The 25,837-nt window shown below is 42.1% G+C and overlaps 1 protein-coding gene across 1 annotated transcript in view; it reads right to left on the bottom strand.

Moving 5' to 3' along the window:
- The window catches only part of LOC135223630 (son of sevenless homolog 2-like), a 547,573-nt gene that overhangs the window by 342,883 nt on the left and 178,853 nt on the right, over nt 1–25,837 (bottom strand). Inside the window, 1 exon segment of the mRNA XM_064262244.1 lies at nt 14,485–14,602. Coding sequence (XP_064118314.1) covers nt 14,485–14,602 — 118 coding nt within the window.

The following is a 25,837-nucleotide window of genomic DNA, read 5'->3' as shown; positions in this document are numbered from 1 at the left end:
GAAGGGGAAGACGGTCAGGTACTTGGAGGTCGTCATCAGCAACTGATCACCACAACGAAAGTAATCAACAGCCTGAGATTGGAGCTACAGAAGCAAAAAGGAAGAAATGGACAAGAGAAGAAATAAGGAAATATGGAGATGCTACATCAGAAGCAACCCGACAGAAAGAAGATATAGAAGAAGGCTGGTCAACTTCTGGAATGAGAGGAATAACACCCCCCAAACAGAGCTGAGGCTGGCAGACCAAGTAATTAACATAAAGAAAAAGAACTGGCTCTCCCCACAGAAAGAAGAAGAACTGAAAAGGGAAATGTCACACGACAACGAATTACACGAAGACGAACTGAGAGACGATGCCACAGAAGACGACAGGGAGGATGAGGTATCAAACAACGACACAGAAGAAACACCGACGAAGTAACAAAGAGGACGGAATGGGTAGATAAAGATTAGACAATGGATGGAGCAGATACAGAAAGAACAAAGATCCCCTCCATGAAAGCCTACAACACCAAGAAATTAAGGGAGAAAACAAGTGAGGTCAATGAAATAATGGAAATAATACACACCACCAGTATCACAAAACAAATAACTTGGTATATGCAGGAGCAAGATTAGTAGCAGAACTGATGGGGACACGAACACCAACGCCACCACAACCAACCCAAACCAACAAGAAACCAAAACAGCAACCTCCTTGGAAAAGGCGTCTGGAAAAGCAAATCATGATGATGAGATCTGACTTGAGTAAACTGAAAGAGATGGCAGAAAAAGGCTAAGAAGCAAGAAAACAAGGGAGAAATACAAAGTACAAGAGAGGGGACTAAACAACACAGTAGAAGATGTAAAAACAGAGGCTTAAGGCCAAAGCACATAAGATCCAACGGTACATGAACAGGAATAGGGGGGATACCAACAGAACAAACTATTCGGAACCAACCAGAAAAGCTATACAGCCAACTAAGAGGGGAAGACAGCCACCAGAAATTCCTGAAGCCGAACCAAGTAAGAGACTCTGGGAAAACATATGGAGCAACCCGGTAATCACACAACAAACATGCAACATGGCTCCAGGAAGTCAAGGAAGAAGAAACAGGGAGAATAAAACAAAGATTCACGAGAGATCACGACAGACACAGTCAGACATCAACTAAAGAAAATGCCAAACTGGAAAGCCCCAGGTCCAGATGAAGTCCATGGATAATTGCTCAAAAACTTCAAGGCCCTACACCCACGAATAGCAAAAAAAACAGCTCCAGCATTGTATCACAAATCACCAAGCACCCAAATGGCTGACCACAAGGAAGAACATCCTTAGTACAAAAAGACAAGAGTAAGGGAAATATAGCCAGTAACTACAGGCCTATCACCTGCCTACCAATAATGTGGAAGTTACTAACAGGTATCATCAGTGAAAGGCTACAACTACCTAGAGGAGACAAACACCATCCCTACCAACAGAAAGGCTGCAGAAGGAGTGTAGGGGCACAAAAGACCAGCTCCTGATAGACAAAATGGTAATGAAGAACAGTAGGAGAAGGAAAACCAACCTTACCATGGCATGGATAGACTATAAGAAAGCCTTCGACATGATACCACACACATGGCTAATAGAATGCCTGAAAAATATATGGGCAGAGGAAAACACCATCAGCTTCCTCAAAAATACAATGCGCAACTGGAATACAATACTTACAAGCTCTGGAATAAGAGACTAGCAGAGGTTAATATCAGGAGAGGGATCTTCCAGGGCGACTCACTGTCCCCACTACTCTTCGTAGTAGCCATGATTCCCATGACAAAAGTAATACAGAAGATGGATGCCGGTACAACTCAAGAAAAGAGGCAACAGAATAACCATCTGATGTTCATGGACGACATCAAGCTGTATGGTAAGAGCATCAAGGAAATAGATACCCTAATCCAGACTGTAAGGATTGTATCTGGGGACATCAGATGGAGTTTGGAATAGAAAAATGCGCCTTAGTCAACATACAAAAAGGACAAAGTACCGAGAAACTGAAGGAAATAAAGCTACCAGATGGAGCAACTAAACACATAGATGAGACAGGATACAAATACCTGGGAATAATGGAAGGAGGAGGGATAAAAACACCAAGAGATGAAGGACACGATCAGGAAAGAATATATGCAGAGACTCAAGGCGATACTCAAGTCAAAACTCAACGCCGGAAATATGATCAAACAGCCATAAACACATGGGCAGTGCCAGTAATCAGATACAGCGCAGGAATAGTGGAATGGACAAAGGCAGAACTCCGCAGCATAGATCAGAAAACCAGGAAACATATGACAATACACAAAGCACTACACCCAAGAGCAAATACGGACAGACTATACATAACACGAAAGGAAGGAGGGGAGAGGACTACTAAGCATAGAGGACTGCGTCAACAAGCGAACAGAGCACTGGGCAATATCTGAAAACCAGTGAAGACGAGTGGCTAAAGAGTGCATGGGAAGAAGACTAATAAAAGTAGACGAAGACCCACAAATATACAGAGACAGGAGAATGACAGACAGAACAGAGGACTGGCACAACCAAACCAATGCACGGACAATACATGAGACAGACTAAAGAACTAGCCAGCGATGACACATGGCAATGCAATGGCTACAGAGGGGAGAGCTAAAGAAGGAAACTGAAGGAATGATAACAGCGGCACAAGATCAGGCCCTAAGAACCAGATATGTTCAAAGAACAATAGACGGAAATAACATCTCTCCCATATGTAGGAAGTGCAATATGAAAAATGAAACCAATAAACCACATAGCAAGCGAATGCCCGGCACTTGCACAGAACCAGTCACAAAAAGAGGCATGATTCAGTGGCAAAAGCCCTCCACTGGAGCCTGTGCAAGAAACATCAGTTACTACCTTGCAGTAATAAGTGGTACGAGCACCAACTGAGGGAGTGATAGCAAACGATCAGGCAAAGTCCTAGCTGGGACTATGGTATCAGAACGGATAGGGTGTACGTTGCAAACAGACCAGACGTGACGTTGATTGACAAAGTCAAGAAGAAAGTATCACTCATTGATGTCGCAATACCATGGGACACCAGAGTTGAAGAGAAAGAGAGGGAAAAAAAATGGATAAGTATCAAGATCTGAAAATAGAAATAAGAAGGATATGGGCATATGCCAGTGGAAATCGTACCCATAATCATAGGAGCACTAGGCACGATCCCAAGATCCCTGAAAAGGAATCTAGAAAAAACTAGAGGCTGAAGTAGCTCAGGACTCATGCAGAAGAGTGTGATCCTGGAAACAGCACACACAGTAAGAAAAGTGATGGATCTCCTAAGGAGGCAGGATGCAACCCGGAACCCCACACTATAAATACCACCCAGTCGAATTGGAGGACTGTGATAGAGCAAAAAAAAAAAAAAAAAAAAAAAAAAAAAAAAAAAAAAAAAAAAATATAATAATAATAATAATAATAATAATAATAATAAACATGGCACCGTGGCAGAGTGGGTTAGGTCGTCAATCGACAGGTTAAGCAACAATGGGGCTGTTCAGTTGTTGGATGGGTGACCGCTCTCCTCGGCGTTGATTCCTTGGGAAAGGATCTTTACCATAATTTCCTCAGTCTACTCAGCTGTAAATGAGTACCTATCCCTGATGGGGTAGGGTCCAGCTATGGGTTAAATAGCAAAACTCAGCAATGATGGAAAGAAATTAAGGAATAAACGACAACGACGTAAATGGAACCTCTGGCAACAGAGGAGCTTCGTCCGGCAGCCAGGTATTCAACCCAATTGAAGGGGAAGACGGAGGTCGTCATCCAGCAACTGACCACCACAACGACAGTAACCAACAGCCTGAGATTGGCGCTACAGAAGCAAACCAAAGGAAGAAATGGACAAGAGAAGAAAATAAGGAAATATGGAGATGCTACATCAGAAGCAACCCGACGGAGAGAGGATATAGAAGAAAGTTGGTCAACATCTGGAATGAGAGGAATAACACTTCCCCAAAACACAGCAGAGGCTGGCTGACCAAGTAAGGAACAAAGAAAAAAAACTGGCTCTCCCCAACAGAAAGAGAAGAACTGGAAAGGGAAATGTCACACGACAATGAATTACACGAAGACAAACTGAGAGACGATGCCACAGAAGACGACTGGGATGATGAGGTATCAAACAACGACACACGAAGAAACACCGACAAAGTAACAGAGAGGACGGAATGGGTAGAAAAGATTAGACAATGGATGGCGCCAGATACAGAGAGAACAAAGATCCCTCCATGAAAGTCTACAACGCCAAGAAATTAAGGGAGAAAACAAGTGAGGTCAATGAAGTAATGGGCATAATACACACCACCAGTATCACAGAAACAAATAACTTGGCATATGCAGGAGCAAGATTAATAGCAGAACTGATGGGGATACGAACACCAACACCACCAGCACAACAAACCCAACAGAAACCAAAACAGCAACCTCCTTGGAAAAGGTGCCTGGAAAAGCAAATCATGATGATGAAATCTGACTTGAGTAAACTGAAAGAGATGGCAGAAAAAGGCTAAGAAGCAAGAAACAAGGGAGGAACTCAACGAGAAATACAAAGTACAAGAGAGGGGACTAAACAACATAATAAAAGATGTAAAACAGAGGCTTAAGGCCAAAGCACATAAGATCCAGTGGTACATGAACAGGAATAAGGGATACCAACAGAACAAACTATTCGGAACTAACCAGAAAAGACTATACAGCCAACTAAGACAAGTAAGAGACTCTGGGAAAACATATGGAGCAATCCGGTATCACACAACAAACATGCAATATGGCTCCAGGAAGTCAAGGCTGAAGAAACAAGGAGAATAAAACAAAGATTCACAGAGATCACGACAGACACAGTCAGACACCAACTAAAGAAAATGCCAGACTGGAAAGCCCCAGGTCCCGATAAAGTCCATGGATACTGGCTCAAAAACTTCAAGGCCCTACACCCACGAATAGCAGAAACAACTCCAGCATTGTATCTCAAATCACCATGACCCCAAACCCAAAAGGATGACCACAGGAAGGACATCCTTAGTACAAAAAGACAAGAGTAAGGGAAATATAGTCAGTAACTACAGGCCTATCACCTGCCTACCAATAATGTGGAAGTTACAAACAGGTATCATCAGTGAAAGGCTATACAACTACCTAGAGGAGACAAACACCATCCCCCACCAACAGAAAGGCTGCAGAAGGAAGTGTAGGGGCACAAAAGACCAGCTCCTGATAGACAAAATGGTAACGAAGAACAGTAGAAAAGGAAAACCAACCTAAGCATGCATGGATAGGACTAAGAAAGCCTTCGACATGATACCACACACATGGCTAATAGAATGCCTGAAAATATATGGGGCTGAGGAAAACACCATCAGCTTCCTCAAAAATACAATGCGCAACTGGAATACAATACTTACAAGCTCTGGAATAAGACTAGCAGAGGTTAATATCAGGTGAGGGATCTTCAGGGCGACTCACTGCCCCACACTCTTCGTAGTAGTCACAATTCCCATGACAAAGTACCTACAGAAGATGGATGCTGGTACCAACTCAAGAAAAGAGGCAACAAAATTAACCATCTGATGTTCATGGACGACATCAAGCTGTTATGGTAAGAGCAACAAGGAAATATGATACCCTAATCCAGACTGTAAGGATTGTATCTGGGGACATCAGGATGGAGTTTGGAATAGAAAAATGCGCCTTAGTCAACATACAAAAGGGCAAAGTAACAAGAACTGAAGGGATAAAGCTACCAGATGGGGAGCAACATCAAAACACATAGATGAGACTGGATACAAATACCTGGGAATAATGGAAGGAGGGGATATAAAACACCAAGAGATGAAAGACACTATCAGGAAAGAATATATGCAGAGACTCAAGGCGATACTCAAGACAAAACTCAACGCCGGAAATATGATAAAAGCCATAAACACTGGGCAGTGCCAGTATTCAGATACAGCGCAGGAATAGTGGAATGACGAAGGCAGAACTCCGCAGCATATATTAGAAAACCAGGAAACATATGACAATACACAAAGCACTACACCCAAGAGCAAATACGGACAGACTATACATAACACGAAAGGAAGGAGGGAGAGGACTACTAAGTATAGAGGATGACTGGCTGTCACATCGAGGAACAGAGCACTGGGGGGTCAATATCTGAAAACCAGTGAAGATGAGTGGCTAAAGATGCATGCGTAAGAGGACTAATAAAAGTAAACGTTAACGACCCAGAAATATACAGAGACAGGAGAATGACAACCAGAACACAGAGGAGACTGGCACAACAACAAACAATGCACGGACAATACATGAGACAGACTAAAGAACTAGCCAGTGATGACACATGGCAATGGCTACAGAGGGGAGAGCTAAAGAAGGAAACTGAGGGAATGATAACAGCGGCACAAGATCAGGCCCTAAGAACCAGATATGTTCAAAGAACGATAGACGGAAATAACATCTCTCCCATATGTAGGAAGCGCAAATACGAAAAAATGAACCATAAACCACATAGCAAGCGAATGTCCAGCCCTTGCACAGAACCATTACAAAAAGAGGCTTGATTCAATAGCAAAAGCCCTCCACTGGAGCCTGTGCAAGAAACATCAGCTACCTTGCAGTAATAAGTGGTACAAGCACCAACCTGAAGGAGTGATAGAAAACGATCAGGCAAAGATCCTCTGGGACTATGGTATCAGAACAGATAGGGTGATACATGAAAATAGACCACACGTGATGTTGATTGTCAAAATCAAGAAGAAAGTATCACTCATTGATGTTGCAATACCATGGGACACCAGAGTTGAAGAGAAAGAGAGGGAAAAATGGATAAGTATAAACGATCTGAAAATAGAAATAAGAAGGATATGGGATATGCCAGTGGAAATTGTACCCATAATCATAGGAACCCACTAGAACAATCCCAAGATCCCTGAAAAAGGAATCTAGAAAAACTAGAGGCTGAAGTAGCTCCAGGACTCATGCAAAAGAGTGTGATCCTAGAAACGGCGCACATAGTAGAAAAGTGATGGACTCCTAAGGAGGCAGGATGCAACCCGGAACCCCACACTATAAATACCACCCAGTCGATTGGAGGACTGTGATAGGCAAAAATAAAAAATAATCAATAATAATAACATAATAATATAATAATAATAATAATAATAATAATAATAAAATAATAATAATAATAATAAACTAATTACAAATACATGTGTGGATTTTAAAGAGATAAAAATAACCTTTCCATTTCACTTATGTAAAGATAACTCCTCTCTCTTACTGAGATGGATTTTTATGGTATATGTATGTGTTTATTAATATTATAAAAAAAATAATATAACTGTAATTTCAAATGAAAATTATTCTTCCCTTTGTCTTCCTCTGTATGAATTTCCCAACTTTCTCTCAACTCCAGAGAAGCTCAAGTTCGGGAAGCTGTCAAATATGTCAAATAATGTGACGGGAGGTGAATTGTGCAATATAATGGTCAAGGATTTTAATGGTTTTTATGCAATTTTTTTCTCTCTCTCTTATTGAGATGAGATAAATTTTATGGTACATGTATGTAATAAGTTTATAATTAATATTTTCCAATAATAACTATAATATATATAATATAACTGTAATTACAAAATTCATAGTGAGTATTTTAAATACAATAATCTTTCCATTTCACCCTTTTAGATACCGTAAGGACAACTCTCTCTCTCCACACGATACGTATGTCACAGTGGCCCCCTTCTCTCTCTCTCTCTCTCTCTCTCTCTCTCTCTCTCTCTCTCTCTCTCTCTGCTGCAAGTGTTAGAAGTATATATGTACGTACTACATACCTTTAAGGGTACTAATGTTCACGATTACTTTAAAATTATATTAATATAATCTCTAAGATTAATACAGTAATATGACAATAATTTAAGGTAAATTTGATGTAGGATGTTACATAAGGTATACATTTGGTCGGTCTCTCTCTCTCTCTCTCTCTCTCTCTCTCTCTCTCTCTCTCTCTCTCTCTTCTCAGCAAAAGAATTGATAGACAGACAAACAGATTATTCAGTCCTCTCTTTCTCTCTTCTCTGGAAAAGATATACAGTGGAACCCCCGTATTCGCGGACTCACACATTTGCGGATTTCTCTCGGGAACGTTTCCCTGCATTATTCGCGGAAAATTTGCACATTCGCGGTATTTTTCTATGAAAAAATATCCACAAATTCCTGGTTTTTGTTATCAATTTTCATCATAAAATGCACTTTTTGTGATAAAACTATTAAAAAAACAAGTATGAAATTTTTAGTGGTTTTTTCTTTAAGTTTTAACTAACAAAATAGGCTGTTTCAGCGTTTTTATAGGGTTCCAAACATTCGCGGATTCTAACTATTCGCGGTGGGGGGGGGGGGGGGGTTGTCTGGTACGCATCCCCCGCGAATACGGGGGGACCACTGTATCTATTTATGGGAGGGGAAGAAGTGCTGCTTACAGAAGTTCATTTCAATCTTTTGATATCGTAAGGAGTTATTCTCTCTCTCTCTCTCTCTCTCTCTCTCTCTCTCTCTCTCTCTCTCTCTACTCTCTCTGTATATTTCTAATGGTAAATTGTTTCAGATGATTTTGAAATGATATTAATAATACCAATCAATGATATATTTGATGTAGGATGATACTTTAAATACACATATGGTATTTGAACTTTCAAAATAGGCAAATAGAAGCATTTTTAGAGGGGAGTTCTAACTATTCGCAGGTTCGAGCTATTCGCGGAGGTGTCTGGTACCCATCCCCTGCAAATACGGGGGAACACTGTATAAATATAAATATATATATATATATATCTATATTATATATATATATATATATATATATATATATATATATAGATATACTATATATATACACATATTTACATACAGTGGAACCTTGACATATGAAAGTCCCAACTTACGAAAAATTCAAGTTACGAAGATTTTTTTTTGCCTCTACATATGAAAATAATTCAGGTTACGAAAGGATGTTACTGTAAAGTCCCGAGATTCGCCCGGACCACCGAGAACAATTTTAAAACTTGCGCACCGCCAACTGAGTAGAAACGCCTCCATCCTGCCGCTCTCCCATTGGTTCCTGATGCTAGTCACTGCCGTAAGATCCTGCTCTCCTATTGGTCAGCATCTATCCCATCATGGTCTACGTAAAGGCGTCCTTCGGCCACTTCGTCGCACTAGCGTTATCGTACGCATGCGGAATTCGTTCGTTCACATATACGATTTAGTTTGTTAACATAATTCGTGTTAGTGATTTCGCTTTGTACTTTATCGTGTTGTGTGAGAACTTAATTAGTAACTTAATTACGTATAGTCATGGGTCCCAAGAAAGTTGCTGAAGTTCACAGAAAGAAGAGGATGCTTTCTATGGAGACAAAGATGGAGATAATCAAGAAGTATGAGGCTGGTATGCGGTTGAGTGTGATCACTAAGGAATATGGTCGAAATCTGTCAACGATAGGCACCATCCTTAAGCAGAAGGAAGCCATCAAAGCAGCTACACCTTCCAAGGGTGTGACTATTTTGTCCAACAAGAGGAGCCACGTGCATGATGAGATGGAGAAGCTGCTTCTAGTATGGATTGAGGACAAAGAAATCGCTGGCGATACGATAACTGAGACGGCAATCTGCCAGAAGGCCAGAGCTATTTTCGGTGATCTGATTGTTTAGGCCGAAGATGACGGAGGAGAAGGGACATTGACGGCAACCCCAGACTTCAAGGCTTCTAGGGGGTGGTTTGATAAATTCCGTAAACAGACTGGCATCCATTCGGTGGTGAAGAAATTGAAATTTTGTAAAAAAAATGTAAAGTATAAAAAGTAAAAAAAAAATTTAAAATAAAAAATATAAAAAAGAAATTTAATTTTAATTTTTTTTGTAAAGTTAAGTGTTAATGTTTTCCATTGGTAATGTGTTTCGTTTCATAAGTTTAGTGTTAATGTTTCCTGTCATTTTTTAGTGTTTCGTAAAAAGTATTCAAGTTTTCTGCCATTTGTCCTCCTCCTCTGTCGCCACTTTCGGAGATCGCCTCACTCGAAAGCTAAGGTTCCACATTTTACTCATATGTACATATGTACGTACAGTATTTCTTGTACCATGTACACTAATACACTTTATTTACAGGTATGTAGTACATATTAGTAGTATATGTAGTTAAAGTTAGGTATTGAATGGTCCAAATTGTTGTATTTCACTGTTTAATGGTTTAATTTAGCTTTATTATAAAATTTACTGGGATGTTTTTGTAGGGCTTGGAATGAATTAGGCAATTTACATGTAAAATGTGGTTCAAGATACGAAAAAATCAGGTTAAGAAGGCCGCCTCGGAACGGATTAATTTCGTATCCTGAGGTACTACTGTGTGTATATATATATATATATATATATATATATATATATATATATATATATATATATATATATATGCGAGTCATATCACATTACTGGATTCATATACATATCGAGCTACAAATGTCCTTTAGTATCTAACTTGCTCTACCTCGAATTAATATATTTTCATATATGTTAACCTAAGGGGAATTTTTAGTCAATAAGAAGTTTGTCGGGCTCAGGCACGAACCATCGAACCCAACAAATTCAGGATGCACAGTGAAGCCTAAACCACACCATGCCCGTGAGCTGCCAAATTTCTTATCGACTAAAAAATAATTCCCCTTCAGTTAACATATACGAAAATATATTAATTCCGAGGTAGAGCGAATCAAAGGACATTTGTTGCTGATATATATGTGTGTGTGTATGTGTGTATGTGTATATATATATATATATATATATATATATATATATATATATATATATATATATATATATATATATATATATATATATATATATATATATATATAATATTATATATATATATATATATATATATATATATATATATATATATATATATATATATATATATATATATATATATATATATATATAATATAAGTATATATATATATAAAGGTAAAAGCCATGAAGAAGTAAAGGACCCTAAGTCAAAAGATCTCGCAGTACTCCACTGTTTCACTTTCCTTCGTGGCTTCATCCTTTATTTATACATTCATCATGTTCCAAATGTTTGTGATTCAGTTATAAACAAGCCCGCACGCACACGCACACACATCTGTCCTTGGACCTGTTATCGAACACAAATCGACTTCACTCCTAAATGATCTGGACGTACATCTTTCCCAGCCAATGCTACTACTTCACTGACCAGCTCTATCAGGCACCACCGGCCAATGGGAGGCTCATACATGTTACGACAGGTTGCGAGGCTCCCCCCTTAAACGACCCTTGATAAAACTCAACCTATAGTTAAACTCTGACACTGATGTTAAATGCGTTTGTAGTCATTTATCTTAACTCACAGTACCAAATGTGAATGCAGTACGCCATTCTTTGACCCTTTGGACCTAATTCCCATAAGGAGGGCTGTGCCCTCTCTGCTATCAAGGTCATGGCAGGTAGGCTACGACCCCCTTCTCCCCTGGTTGGTAAGTCAAAAGAGCATAGGCCTCCTGCCCTCAATATTGTGGGATACCGTTGGGGCCCCATTCCAAGGATGTTTTCTCTCAATTCAATTGAAAAATAGTTTTTGTAAATTTTAATGGTCACAGGGCTACTGGAGAAGGAAACAGCACTATGAGATACTGCAGCAAAAGTGAAGAAAGGGGATGAACACATGACAAAAAAAGAAGCAAATCTTAACTATGTGATGAAGTCTAACAGAAAACTGCACACCAGAATGGCTGAGAACAAAATGAGCATGCTAACCCAGCTCAAGTCACAGGTGACTCAGGCATACTCAACGGCAAACATCCGCAGAGCACTTTGCACCGAGTAATCCATATATAAAAGTAGGGGTTCATATTCCCGACAGAACAAATATTTTTACTACTTTTAGCATGGATTCTTCCATATAGTACCAACATATATACTTGCATATCATGCAACTTTTGAAGACCTAATTTTGTAGCTAATTTTAAGGGGGTCTCATCATACATGAGATATAAAATTAGTGCATGTAATTTTCACATACTAGTATCGTTTGATAAAATACAAACATAATGAATATGCATATTTTCCATGGATCTTTTAAAAAGTATATATTTTCATATTAAAATTGTTGTAATATAAGATACAAAAATAGCAAGTTTTGATTTGGAAATCAGCTGAGAGTAAGGTCCCATGTAGGAGTTCTGAGTTTCCTAGGTGAACAAGACCACTCAAAGCTCTCGAACTGCATAAAGAATTGCCAGGGAAAAGTAATGTCAACATCTTCATATGAACTACTCACAAGCCAGGGTAAACATAAAGAATCTCCTCTGTTCTGAAAAGGATCCAGAAAATCTTTATCTACAGAACAGAAACTCTTGAGTAGAGACAAATCCCTTCGGCGACACCAATCACAGCAGCAGACAGCTCATCTTGGATGCAACTAATGAAGATACTATGAAGTAGCCTTGCATCTGAGTTGCTGCTCCACAAGAAAGATCTCTTGCTAGAAAGAGATACTGATCAGATTCCAGACATGAAGAAATATAAAGATCCTACTGCTTGGTGGTATCTCACACAAGACTGGCAGAGAAGGTTGTACAAAGTTGGAATCTCTCTTGGCCACTCAGCTTGGGGCAACAAGGAGCTACTAGGGTTGCACTTCTCTTGAAACGCAGAGTCGATTGAAACTATGCCATCATAAGAACTTGCCACGACGTCACAAACCCGTCTGTGATGTCACACAGCAGACTACTCTGACAAAAGCGAAAACATTGTGTGTAAGTTTGGATTAATCATATTCATACAAAATTGTAAAGACAAGTTTATTTCATATGGCAAATAGGGGAACCAAGGCAAACATCCTCGGATAACGAATCATCAGAGGGAGACAAGATGCCACAGAAGCAGACGAAGCCACATTGGACAAGTTGTCTGTTAAGATTGGCACCCCTGCATGACAACGTTTACTGCTGGTCACCACATAGAAGGGGCTCCGTGGGTCGAAAGGAACACACTGCCATCAGGACTGACTGGGTTCCAAACTCTCATCACAGCACCAACTAGTGAAGTGGCAACTTTGGCAGAAGGAAGTGAATGCAGAGGGGATCCCAAGGTCTGAGGAGAACATGCCGCCACCCAACTTCAAGACGAGAAGGAGGGCTGACAACTGTACAGCCTGAATAGAAACAAATAATATGCTTTCCCCCTCAGGAAGAGAAGAAACCTCCCATCCTAAAAGAAAGAAAAGAAAAATGTATATATGTAAGGGATAAGGGAAGGGAGTGAGACATACGACTCACACCCCCTCCGCCCCAATAACAGGAAGGAGCCCAGACAGAAAAGTCAGACTGGTACTGAGCAAGTAGTCAGAACCAACACAATCGAGGGACTTCCACCATCAAATTCGTGTTGTGGAGGTGAACACTTCTAAGTATGACTAATCCTTGCACATAAACCTTGCCTGTAACTTGAATCCGTAAAGTCTGAAATGTCCCAAACCACACAAATTCTGAAAGCCTGAAACATTACTATGTTCCCAGAAATTGTGTCGGAACAAAATAAGATTAATAATAAAATGGAACAAATAAACAAACTCCACACTAATTCTACTAAACTGCAAGTCAGTAAATATGTCATTGAAGAAGAAAAATACATTTAAATACCTTAACATAAATGTTTCAATATATCCCAAACAATATTTCAAATTGCGAACTTGCTAACAAAGGAACAAGATGAAGGTGGTCCCTCTCTTCCTGAGATGGAGCAGTATTACATATACATAAAACAGCTGATGACAAAGCAGTAGGAATAGGCCTGGAAGCACATCTATTGAAAGTTACATTTGTCTCAAAGGAAGCGTGAAGATGGGCTTGGGTAAAAAACCGGCTTGGAAGGCAGAGAGCAAAGTGAAAGTTCGCTCTCCAAGGTGATTCAAGTGCAGTCTCTGACCTGCTTCCACCTCAACTACGTATCGGATACCAGATGCCACAGATTTCTTGCATTTAAAATTTTTTATGGTTTTTTACCATTTTCCAGCTCGCACCAGAAGATTTATCCTACTGTTAAGATTGAAGGTTTGTTCTGTGTATAAACAAACATTGAGTGCAAGCTATGTAAAAGTCAAGATGATGCAAATATATAGTTTTTAAACAGACTTTCACTCAAAAGTGTTGAACTTTTGAAATATATCTACAAATGCACTGGTATATAATATACCTCCTATCCAGGAATCCACAGATCCTAATTTATGACAACCAATAAAGAATTTTAAACAATTTCTGAGACCATATAGTGGTTAATTTTCTTATGAATAGTGAAAGTTTAAACTTAGCCTATAAAATCCTTCAACTAAATCTTGTATATTATCTCTCTGTTGTGACTGGGAGACTCACCTGCGAGTATTGAGCATGACAAGAGCAGCCATCCAGGTGTTCTTTTCTTCTGCCGATTTGGCAATTAGCACCACACTTGGCTGGTCCCGCGGTCTAATCTCAAAAGAGTGTTTCACTTCTGTAAAAAGATGATAAAGTTTAACATAAGGTATATCCAAACTATTTATACCTATTCATTACCCTCAATACCAACTGGTCTAAATTCATATTTTTCACTCTTGATGATATTGATGTACTAATGTGAAAACACCGAGTTTGGTCAGGTTGGGGCTTGCCTCAGAGATAGAACATCTAAACAATAGAGGTGAACAAAAAACTAGTATTTATAACTGAGTGAGAAGTTTCCATCAAATTCAGCTATAAAAATAATGGCCAACCAAAAGGAAAATATCTAAAATATTTAAACACAGTACTGGAAAAAAAAAACTTTTATAATAAAATAAAGTTTTAATTATACTTACCCCATAATTATATAGCTAAGAATTTCACTCGCCTAGCAGTTAAATTCAGAAATTTGCGTGTCATGCTAATTTTCTGTCTTGTTTTGGTTAGGTAACCCTGACCCCACCCACTTTCGGAAAAAGAGGAAACAATTGGCAAAGAGCTCAGTTTGTTTCATGTCCCTAATGAGAAAAACCCATGCTAGGGGATGGAGGGTGGGCTCTGATTATATAATTCCTGGGTAAGGATAATTAAAACATTATTTTATTATAGAAATTTCATTTCTGGGCTCAGTTCGTGTCGCTGCGTGAAATAATCCTTAAGTTCATTATTTCTAAGGTAAATGAGCTAACAAATACCAGAGAAAAATAAATTCAAGATCTGTCAGTATAACTGACTCGCTCACCCAAAATAAAAGAAGGGTGTCGGTGTGGTATCTGCGGCGAGTGAGACCACTACCACGAACTTCTTGCCATTTAAAATTCTCCTACACCAAAATCCCCCATCTGAGAGAGCCGACCCACAGGCCGAGGCGGCAACTACTACTACTACGCCCCACGCCATGCCGACCGCCGCGCCTCTGGTGGCCATCCTTTCAGTTAGCCGACTAGGAGCAACACGTGATTTTCTTTGCTCTGTGTTTTGTGAGATTTCCTGTGGATTTACCTTTATCAAGGAACGTTCAGCTATCGCAGCAGCTAAGTTAAGTACCCTGAAAAGGTTTGGATTTAGTTTTTCAGCCAGGAGCCGGTATTTACCGTTTTTTAGGTACTAATTAAGGCCACCTGGTCTGGCGCATGGCGGCCATGGCTCGCCTCGTGTTATGTTAGGTTTCTCGGTCTCCCATACCTTGGAATCTTTCATTGCTTAACCTTTAAGGATTTTGATCACGTGCTACTCTAGTCTTTTAATTATGTGACATTATATTTACATATTTACAACGTATTGGGGATTCGTAGCCTACCCCTAGGTTTCGTTCATGCATGCATGTTTCTTTATCTAGTTTGTAGGCAATTGAGTGATTTTCCTCTTATTGTCCTGACCCTAACCATTGCTCTTCATCGGCTAAGGCTAGCTCTGAGTGGTAGGCTGTCTTCTTCGGATCCAGCCGTTCCATCCTGGACTCTTCTTTTTCTCTCACTCGTGTTTTTTTCCCCCTCTTTCTTGTTTCGATGTAAATGTTTGTTCATTCATTGTTGTTGGGTTAGCGTTAGGGCGTCAAGTTCCTTGTTTAAGGGTCATTGGTTATGCGTGGTCCTGCCCCATAGGATCACGTGTACTGCTTTTTTAGCAGTTTTGTTGCATCATTTCTTATACAGTTTTGTTGCTCTCATTTGACCCTTGTGTACACGTGTTATCGACACGGTCGGTTGTGTTGTCTTTCATGTCGTGGTCCACTTTCGATCGCGTGTACCCTGGACGCCCTTCCCCAGTCTTCCCCCCCTTCTTCTCTCGCCCATAGGGTAGAAGGGAGGGATCTGTCCTAGCTCGCTCCCTGCCTCTGGCTTCACCTGGGCATTGCTCCCCCTCTCTCCCACGCATAGGGAGTAGGGGAGTTGGACAGTCTGTTAGACTGGGGGACCACTCATCTCCCTCGTGCTCGGGGTGAACTCCGGCGTGGTCGGGGTTGGCCACCCCCTCTCCGTGGTCGGGGTTGGGGGTTGGCCACCCCCTTCCGGTTGGTCCGGTGTACCTTGGGTCTGGACTTTCCCTCCCTCCTTGTTTATTTTGCCTCCTCGCTTCGGATGGTGCGCTGGTCCCAAGTGTTACCTTCGGTTGTCGGAGAGGGTGGCGGGCTCCGCCGCCCACCGGAGTGGATGTGATTTCAGTAGGTCATATAGCTTTCCCTATCTGTTGTTCCTACCTTCGTTTTCCGGTGATTGCTCTTACTAGGGCACTCTTCCGGTCAATGGAGGGAGGAGTATTTTCATACACCGGAGCTACAACTCCAAATTTAATTATAATTTGTAGTGTATAACTTTTCTAGTTTAAGTTGTCTAGCTTAAGCTTACGGCATCCTCCCCTGTTCTCCGGTGTGAATTTTTCTCTTGAGAAATTATAAGTTATATACTTATGGTTCAGGGAACTTTCACTCCTCCGGTGTACACCGGAATCCCTCTTAATAGTTTAAATCACACCTTAGTCCATAAGGAATTCAGGGGGGGATTATGCCTATATTTATATATACTCCGGCATGCAACGGAGCATTAGAGTAGCCCTGTGAGCGTAATTCAGATACTCATGTATCTTTCCACTTACAGGCTACCAACTGCCAAGAGCCCGGCTGTAATGCCGTGCTTCAAGACCCCTGCGGGCATGAGGTCAGTCGGACTCATGCCCCCTGTGCTACCCCCCACGGAGACTACCTGGTTTGGTTCCATGAGGCTTGCTCGATATGTTACGACCTGGTGAACCAGTTTTTGGACGGAGTAAGTACATACGGGTATCAAGTTTCCTACATGACATATAGGCTTTGATATATATACTTAGTCTTAAGCTTTCTGTTATAGTCTAGTCGGTAAGGAATACCTTTAGACTTTCTATGTGGACTGCAATGACCCTCTCTTTCAGGCTGCCGCAGTGAAGGAAGTGGCGTTGGCAACCCTGAAAGCCTGGGTTGGCGGCTTTGGGAAAAACGCAGCCAAAGGACAGCCCTACATCCTTGAGAAGAAGATGGCTGTCCTGATTTTTCCAGGAGGGAAGTCGACAGGGTACGTAGACCCCGCCGCGGCAGCTCCGACGATAGCGGCGATCCAGCAGGAGGTGGAGCAAGCCTTTACAGAAGGTTCTGGCCAGGACATCGTGGCGGAAGTGGCAACGTTGGATATCAACATAGAGCCAATGACGGTAGGAGTAGATGATTTGCTAGTTGAGGTATGTTCGTTGGGCACCCAAGGGCTCCCTTTGGGTGCTTCTGGATCTTCGTCTCCTGTTCCTTCTTCTTCTTCTTTCCAGGGCTTTATGGGTTCTGAGATCCCGCATAGTGCCTCCGCTGCTTCTGTGATCCCGAAATTAAAGGGACACAGAGAGCAGAAGACCCTGAAGAAGACGTCAACTAAAAAGACGTCATTGTCTTCTTCATCTCGTAAGTCTCCGGCTTCTCACCCCGGAGCAGAGAAAGTGAAGGCCTCTTCTTCCTCTGCTTCACTCCCAAGAGGGTCTAGGAGCAAAATCTCCAGGGAAAGGTCCCGTACTCCCGCCGGGTCTGTGACTTCTCCCGCTACCGCCAGAACCCCTTCGGTGGTGGCCATCGGCAGGGGTAATGGCGGCTAGTGCTTTTGATCCTGCTGCATTATCCGCAGGTATGATGCAGCAGGTAGGGGACTTGGTAGGTTCTCTTAGCACAAAGGTGGAACAGATGTTTGCCCAACTATCTCATAGGATGTCCACCCAAGAGAACCTTCTAACAGGCTTAAATCAAGTCCCACAGGCTGATTCTTCGGTAGTAGGTGCCGGCCTTGCCCAACTCCCGGCATACGAAACTCTTCCTGCTTTCTTCATGAGCAATCCTTGGAGGATAGCAGCTTATGCTCCCTTCAAGGATGGGCTGATTTCCACCCTGCAGACTTACAGCCTCCTTTCATGGGGTATGCCAGGCTGACGGAGACGGCGCTGAATAGGGAGGACAAGATCCCAAAGGAGACGGTCCTGTATAGCCGGGACCATGCTCAAAGAGAGTGGCTTCACTGCTTGGAGGACTGGGATTGTATCAATACCAGGCTCCAAGCATTTAAAAGTCCCTTTACGATCTTCACCACAGAGGAGGAGGCACCACTCCCCTTCCTGACGAAGATAGCGGAAGCCACTATACAGGCAGGTATGAAGGGTGAACCTTTGCCACAACTCAGGGAAGCAGACCCCACGTCTCCTCTTCTCCCTTCGTTTGGTGATCTTTGGGAGAACCTTCCGGCCACTTTCACCGTAGGTAAATTTAAGCCGGACTGCGCCATGGACCAGTTCGGTGAAAAATTACCAAGGCTTCCAGACAACCTCATCCAGGCGGAGTTTGAGGCAAGGTCTAGGCTGGGAAGGACCCTGAACACCATGGTCATGACCAAAGTGGCCACCCTGACTTACGGATCAGAACCGCTCTTCAAGCTTTTGGCAAAGTCACAAACTCATACAGTCCAAGCAGACTTGTATGAGTTTGTCATGGCAAGGATTAATTGCCGGAAACACGTCCTCCAGCAAGCAACTATTCGGCATGAGCCAAATAAGTTGCTTTCATCTAACATCTGGGGGGCGGACCTCTTCCCGGGGTCGGCAGTTAAAGAGGTCCAGAACAAAGCGACGAGACTTAACCATAGTCTCAGAGATCGTTGGGGCCTCTCAGCCAAGAGGAAAGCAGGAGAGTTCTTCTTCAGGGAAGAAACTGAAGAAGACTAAGCGGTTCCAACCGTACCAGAAGAAGCAGCAGCACTTCGTCCAAGCGGTCCCGGTCACCCAGACAGGGCAGCCCGCTACAGCGAAAGGACAAAACCAGCCGATCCTTTTGCTTTCTCCTCAACCTCAGCCCTCTACCTCTTACGCGGTTTCCCCGGCGTTCAACCCCGTGTTTGAAGGCCAGACTTTCCAAACCTTCAACCGGTTTGCTAGGGGAAGCAGGGCCAGAGGCAACTTTTGCCAAAGAGGCGCAGGAAGGACCATCAATAGAGGGAAGCACTTCCGTGGCAGGCGAGGAGCTCACCCCGCACAACAGCAGTGAGATCTCCAAGGTAGGAGGGAGGCTGTTCCTCTTCCGGCACAGGTGGGGGTTCAGCAAATGGGCACAGAGTATTGTGTCAAAGGGTCTGGGTTGGAGTTGGATCAAAGGTCCCCCTCCATCCAGGCCATTCCTTCAACTTCCATCGGAGGAATTGACAGATTATGCAGAGGAACTCCTTCAGAAAGGAGTAATTTCGAGAGTCAAGCATTTAAAGTTTCAAGGTCGCTTGTTCAGCGTGCCAAAGAAAGGCTCACTAAAAAGAAGAATAATCTTAGACTTGTCCCAGCTAAACTTGTTCATTCGCTGTGACAAGTTCAAAATGCTGACCATCTCGCAGGTACGGACCTTACTTCCCCGTGGGGCCGTCACCACCTCTATCGATCTTACAGACGCATACTATCATATCCCAATTGCGAGACACTTTCGCCTTGCCTAGGCTTCAAGCTAGGAGACCAGGCATTCTCTTTCAAGGTGATGCCCTTCGGACTGAATGTAGCCCCCAGGGTATTCACGAAATTGGCGGAAGTAGTTGTCCAACAACTAAGGTCACAAGGGATAATGGTAGTAGCGTACCTCGACGATTGGCTGATCTGGGCGTCAACTGCCAAGGAATGCCTCAAAGCCACAAAAAAGGTGATTCAGTTCCTGGAATACCTACGGTTCCAGATAAACAGGACAAAGTCCAGGCTCACTCCAGAGTCTCAGTTCCAATGGCTAGGCATTCAATGGGACCTATCCTCCCACAATCTGTCAATTCCGGTGACCAAAAGGAAGGAAATAGCCAAGTCAGTGAAGCAATTCCTAAAGTACAAACATGCATCAAGGAGAAACCAGGAAAGAATCCTAGGTTCCCTCCAGTTTGCTTCAGTGACGGATGTCTTACTGAAAGCAAAACTGAAAGACAAACCGGATTTGGCGCTCAAGAGCAAATGTCAAATCTCGGGACAAGTTGTCAGTAATCCCGCAAATCCTTCGCAATCGTCTGCGTCCATGGGCACAGACGAAAGGCCTGTCCAAGTCAGTTCCTCTTCAATACCCTCCTCCGGCGTTGACCATCCACACAGACACTTCACTAAGCGGCTGGGGAGGGTACTCCCAGTTCAGAAAAGTTCAAGGTACTTGGTCTCCACAGGTCCGCCAGCTCCACATAAATGTATTGGAAGCTATGGCAGTATTTCTGACTCTGAAGAGACTTCTCCCACCAAGGGATATGCACGTAAAACTAGTATTGGACAGCGCAGTAGTAGTACACTGCATCAACAGGGGAGGATCCAAATCAAGGCATGTGAACCATGTCAAGGTAGCCATTTTTTCTCTAGCGGACAAGTAAAAATGGCATCTATCCTCCACCCACCTGGCGGGGGTAAGGAATGTGATAGCAGACGCTCTGTCCCGGTCAGTTCCTCTAGAATCAGAATGGTCCCTAGACAACAGATCGTTCCAGTGGATACGCCGGAGTGTCTCAGGTCTCCAAGTAGATCTTTTCGCCTCCCAAGCGAACCACAAGCTCCCTTGCTATGTGGCCCCCAACCTGGACCCTCTGGCATATGCCACAGACGCACTGTCCTTAGACTGGAACCAATGGAAGAAGATTTACATCTTTCCTTCAGTGAATCTTCTCTTGAAAGTCCTGAACAAACTCAGGACTTTCAAGGGGCAAGTGGCCCTAGTAGCCCCGGACTGGCCGAAGAGCAACTGGTATCCCCTGCTTCTGGAATTGGGTCTTCGCCCTCAACGGATCCCCAATCCCAGACTATCTCAGTCAGTACAAATGAGGACTGTGTTCGCTTCCTCAGGAATTCTCAAAGCCCTAACTTTATGGACTTCATGAAGTTTGCGGCTAGAAAAGATGCAGGCATAGATCCCCAGAATATCCTTTTCCTAGAATCAGACAAAAGGGAATCAACCTTAAGGCAGTATGATGCTGCGGTCAAAAAGTTAGCATCTTTCCTGAAGGAAACAAACACCACAACCATGACAATCAACTCAGCTAGCACGATTACTACTAATAAATCAGCCTTAAAGAAAATCTTTCAGCTAGGTTTTAAAATAGACTTAACAGACTCTTACTTTACGTCTATTCCCAAGGCTTGTGCTAGACATAGACCTTCAGTAAGGCCTACTTCAGTATCATGGTTCCTAAATGATGTCCTCAAACTGGCTTTGGACACTGACAACTCCACATGTACTTTCATAATGCTTTTAAGAAAAACGCTATTTTTGCTAAGTCTGGCCTCAGGAGCCAGGATCTCAGAACTGTCGGCTTTATCCAGAGATCCGGGGCATATAGAATTCCTCCCCTCAGGAGAAGTTTTACTTTCCCCGATCCGCAAGCTTCTTTAGCTAAAAATGAGGAAGGACTCTATCGAGATGGGAACCCTGGAAAGTCATCCCTCTCCCACAAGACCCTTCTCTTTGTCCAGTGATGACCTTGCGAGCCTTTCTGTCTAGACATCTTCTTCCTCTTCGGGTCCCCTCTTTATGAGAAAGAAAGGTGCCACTCTCTCAGTTAAGGGTATTAGACAACAGATCCTCTACTTTATTTAACAAGCAAACCCTGAGTCATTCCCTAAAGCCCATGATGTCAGGGCTGTAGCCACCTCCATTAATTATTTTCAACACATGAATTTTGATGATTTGAAAAAATATACTGGATGGAAATCGCCGACAGTTTTTAAGCGTCACTATTTAAAGTCCTTAGAATCTCTAAAGTTTCCAGCAGTGGCAGCAGGGAACATAGTTTCCCCTGACATTGCACATTAGTCGTAGTTGAAGATTCAGATCTCCTTTCTACCTGCCTCAACTAGCATTTCACCTAACCTGCCGTTATGCTCTATAATATAGCCTTTTTAGCCTTAGCTGCTTATCATTATGGCTTGGTGGTGTGTCCCTTATTTTTTTGCTAGGGGCATCCACACCAGTTTGTAATTGTAAACATTCTTTAGTGTGGATCCCTTATTTTAATGCTAGGGTACCACACTTACTTTAGATATGTATCTTGTAAGATTTACTTTGTTGTGAGTAATTGTATTTGTATATTCTAATTCACAATTAGAGAATAAGTTCAATATTATTAATATTGTAAGTTTAATTTTATGTTATAGTTAAGTCCACTTCATTTTCATTTTCCTTAATGTATATATCTTATTCTCCAATTATATTAGTGTTTTTATTTTCTAGTTTCATTGAGATCCCTTTCTTATTTCAATGAGATCCCTTTCTTATTTCAATCTTGTGCTATTTCTCTGGTACTATTTCACACAGCGACACAAACTGAGCCCAGAAAAAGGATTTTGACGTAGGAAAAATCTATTTCTGGGCGATGGGTTCGTGTCGCCCAGTGAAATCCCCCCCTAGCCCAAGCCCTGTCGCCCAAGATTGCCTTCTAACTTCAGGATGGCCACCAGAGGCGCGGCGGTCGGCGTGGCGTGGGGCGTAGTAGTAGTAGTTGCCGCCTTGGCCTGTGGGTCGGCTCTCTCAGATGGGGGATTTTGAAGTAGGGGAATTTTAAATGGCAAGAAGTTCGTGGTAGTGGTCTCACTCACCCCAGATACCAAACCGACACCCTTCTTTTATTTTGGGTGAGCGAGTCAGTTATACTGACAGATCTTGAATTTATTGTTCTCTGGTATTTGTTAGCTCATTTACCTTAGAAATAATGAACTTAAGGATTATTTCACGTAACGACACGAACCAATCGCCCAGAAATACGTAGATTTTTCCTAAGTCAAAATCCTTTTTTTAATTATGGAACTTACCCAGTACGTAATTATATAGCCGATTCCCAAACTGAGGGATGGTGGGATGCATGAATGTTTCTACCTCAAAGTATTAACACTAACTAGAAAGATGACAGAAAAAGATTTGCCAACATTATAAAACAATGTCTGTTGGGTCCTTATCTGATAAGAGTTGATGCAGGATGGTACTGCCTCTGGTTGTCACTCATCTTATCATGTAGAAGTGTGGCGGTATAACCAGCAGGTGCCTACTGTACTTTCGTGGGACCTTTGTGGCGAAGGATATTTCCGATGGCCAACAAAGGATAGCTAAGTTGCCACTGCCCAGGATTCAATACCAATCATTCACCAGAGAAAAACTTTTTACCTATATCCAAAACATGTCTGAATAAAAACCACCACCACCACTGTATCTAAGGACTGGAGGGTACTCAGGTACTTCATAATTCCAGGCTTTCTAATAACAATATTACCTTATATCAAGGAGAAAAAATGGATTTAGGGAGGGTTGCTCCCTACACTTCCTTTCACAACACCACATCTGCCGCAAGAAAAAGGACCTAAGGTGCTGTAATCATTATACAATTTTTCAATATCTTCAAGATAATGAGATGCAAACACAGATTTACATTTCCAGAGTGTAGAATTTAAAATTGATGATAAGGACAGGTTTCTCTTAAAACCTGAGAAGTAGGTACTGCTCTAATCTCATGAGCTTTCACTTTATATAAGGGGAACATGTCTTCTTGAACTGATGAGTGCACCTCGTGGATTGTGTCTCTTAAGAAAAAGGCCAGTGCATTTTCGGACAAAGGTCTAGACTGATTCTTGACAGAGCACCAAAGACTACAAGAGTCACTGCGAATGTCCTTAGTACCATGTAAGTAATCATTTAAAGCTCTCACTTGGCACAACAATCTTTCCACATCATCAAATCCAAGAACTTCTGTCATGCTCTTTAAGAGAAAGAATGAGGCCATGGGTTAGAGGGGGAGTCTTTCTTGGCTAAAAAACCAAGTGAATATGAGCAGGTAGCATTTCTTCTCAAAAAGCCTTTCCTTTTATCCAAGGCATGTACTTCACTGATCCTCTTTGCTGTTGCCAAATTTATCAGAAAAAGTGTTTTTCTAGTAAAGTCTCTTAAAGAGATGGAATGCAAAGGCTCAAAGTGGGGACCTGACAACTACCTCAACACTATGTATGTTGAGATTCCAAGAAATAGCAGGCAAATCTTTACTCTTGGAGGTATCCAGACTTAATAAGGTCTGAAATGTCTGGATTGGATGACTAGTCCAATCTTCTATGGCGAAAGACTGAACCCAACATAGCTCCATAACCCTTAATGGTAGATGTTGAAAGTCTCCTCGCTGACCTTAAATACAATAAAAGTCCGTTATTTGGGACACAGAGGTATGAGAAGAGGAGAGTGATCCTGCACCAATCTCTGAAGATTCTCCACTTGTTTTGATAAATGCCATTAGAGGATTGCCTTCTGCATCTAGCGACTGCCTCTCCAGCCACTTTAGAAAATCCTTTCTTTCTAAGGGGTTTCTTGACAGTTTGATGCCTGTCAAGGCCAGAGAAGACAGTCCTTGGTGGAATCTTTAGAAGTGAGATTGTCTGGGCAGCTACTTCTTTTGAGAAAGCAGCCTAATGAAATCCACTAGTTGGTCGATGACATCAGGGAACCCTTCCTTTGACGGCCAGAATGGTGCTATCAGAATTAGAGACACATTCTTATCAAATTGAATGGGGGAAAGGCATACAGATCTTTGTTCAACTAGTCCAGGAGGAAAACATCTACTGATCAGGCTTGGGGATCTGGTACTGGCAAACAATACAGAGGCAGAAGATGGTTCCGAGACGTGGCAAAATGGTCCATCATTGGTTTTCCCAAAGCTTCCACAGATCTAAGAAAACCAGTGAATCCGAGGTCCATTCCATCGAGAGGACTTGTCCCCAATGGCTTAGTTTGTCTGCTAAAACATTGATCCTTCCTTGGACAAACCTGGTAATTATTCTGGTGTCGTTCTGGTCTGCCCATAAGAGGGTCCCTCGCTGCTTCGTACAGGGAGAAAGACCGAGTACTACAGGGAGTACCGGGTTATTGGTGATCCAGTTTTATAGGGCTTATCTAGCGCCATACAATCGATGATTTATTATGCCATAACAGGCTGAGTTCCAGTTAACAGCGCCATAAGTGCCATTATGGCCCTATAAATTGCTGAGTTTCAGTTAATGGCTTCACTATGTAAGTATACAAAAATAATAATAATGCTAATTATTATTTTCCTGTAATGAAAGACTTTTCTTAACTAAAAGATTATAAAATAAAACTTTTCTCCTTGGAAATTTTTCAGCTCCCCATAAAAGAGCATGCATCTGAAAACCTTCATCCAGATTCCTTGCCAAGGACACAGGAAAGGTAATTGACTTCGGGGAATGGAGTACACTGCTCTGTTAATAC

The sequence above is a fragment of the Macrobrachium nipponense genome, chromosome 10 (genome assembly GCF_015104395.2).
Source record: "Macrobrachium nipponense isolate FS-2020 chromosome 10, ASM1510439v2, whole genome shotgun sequence".
NCBI classification, from domain to species: domain Eukaryota; kingdom Metazoa; phylum Arthropoda; class Malacostraca; order Decapoda; family Palaemonidae; genus Macrobrachium; species Macrobrachium nipponense.
Note: the sequence above shows the minus strand (reverse complement) of the source record. Positions and strands in the feature narration are given on the sequence as shown.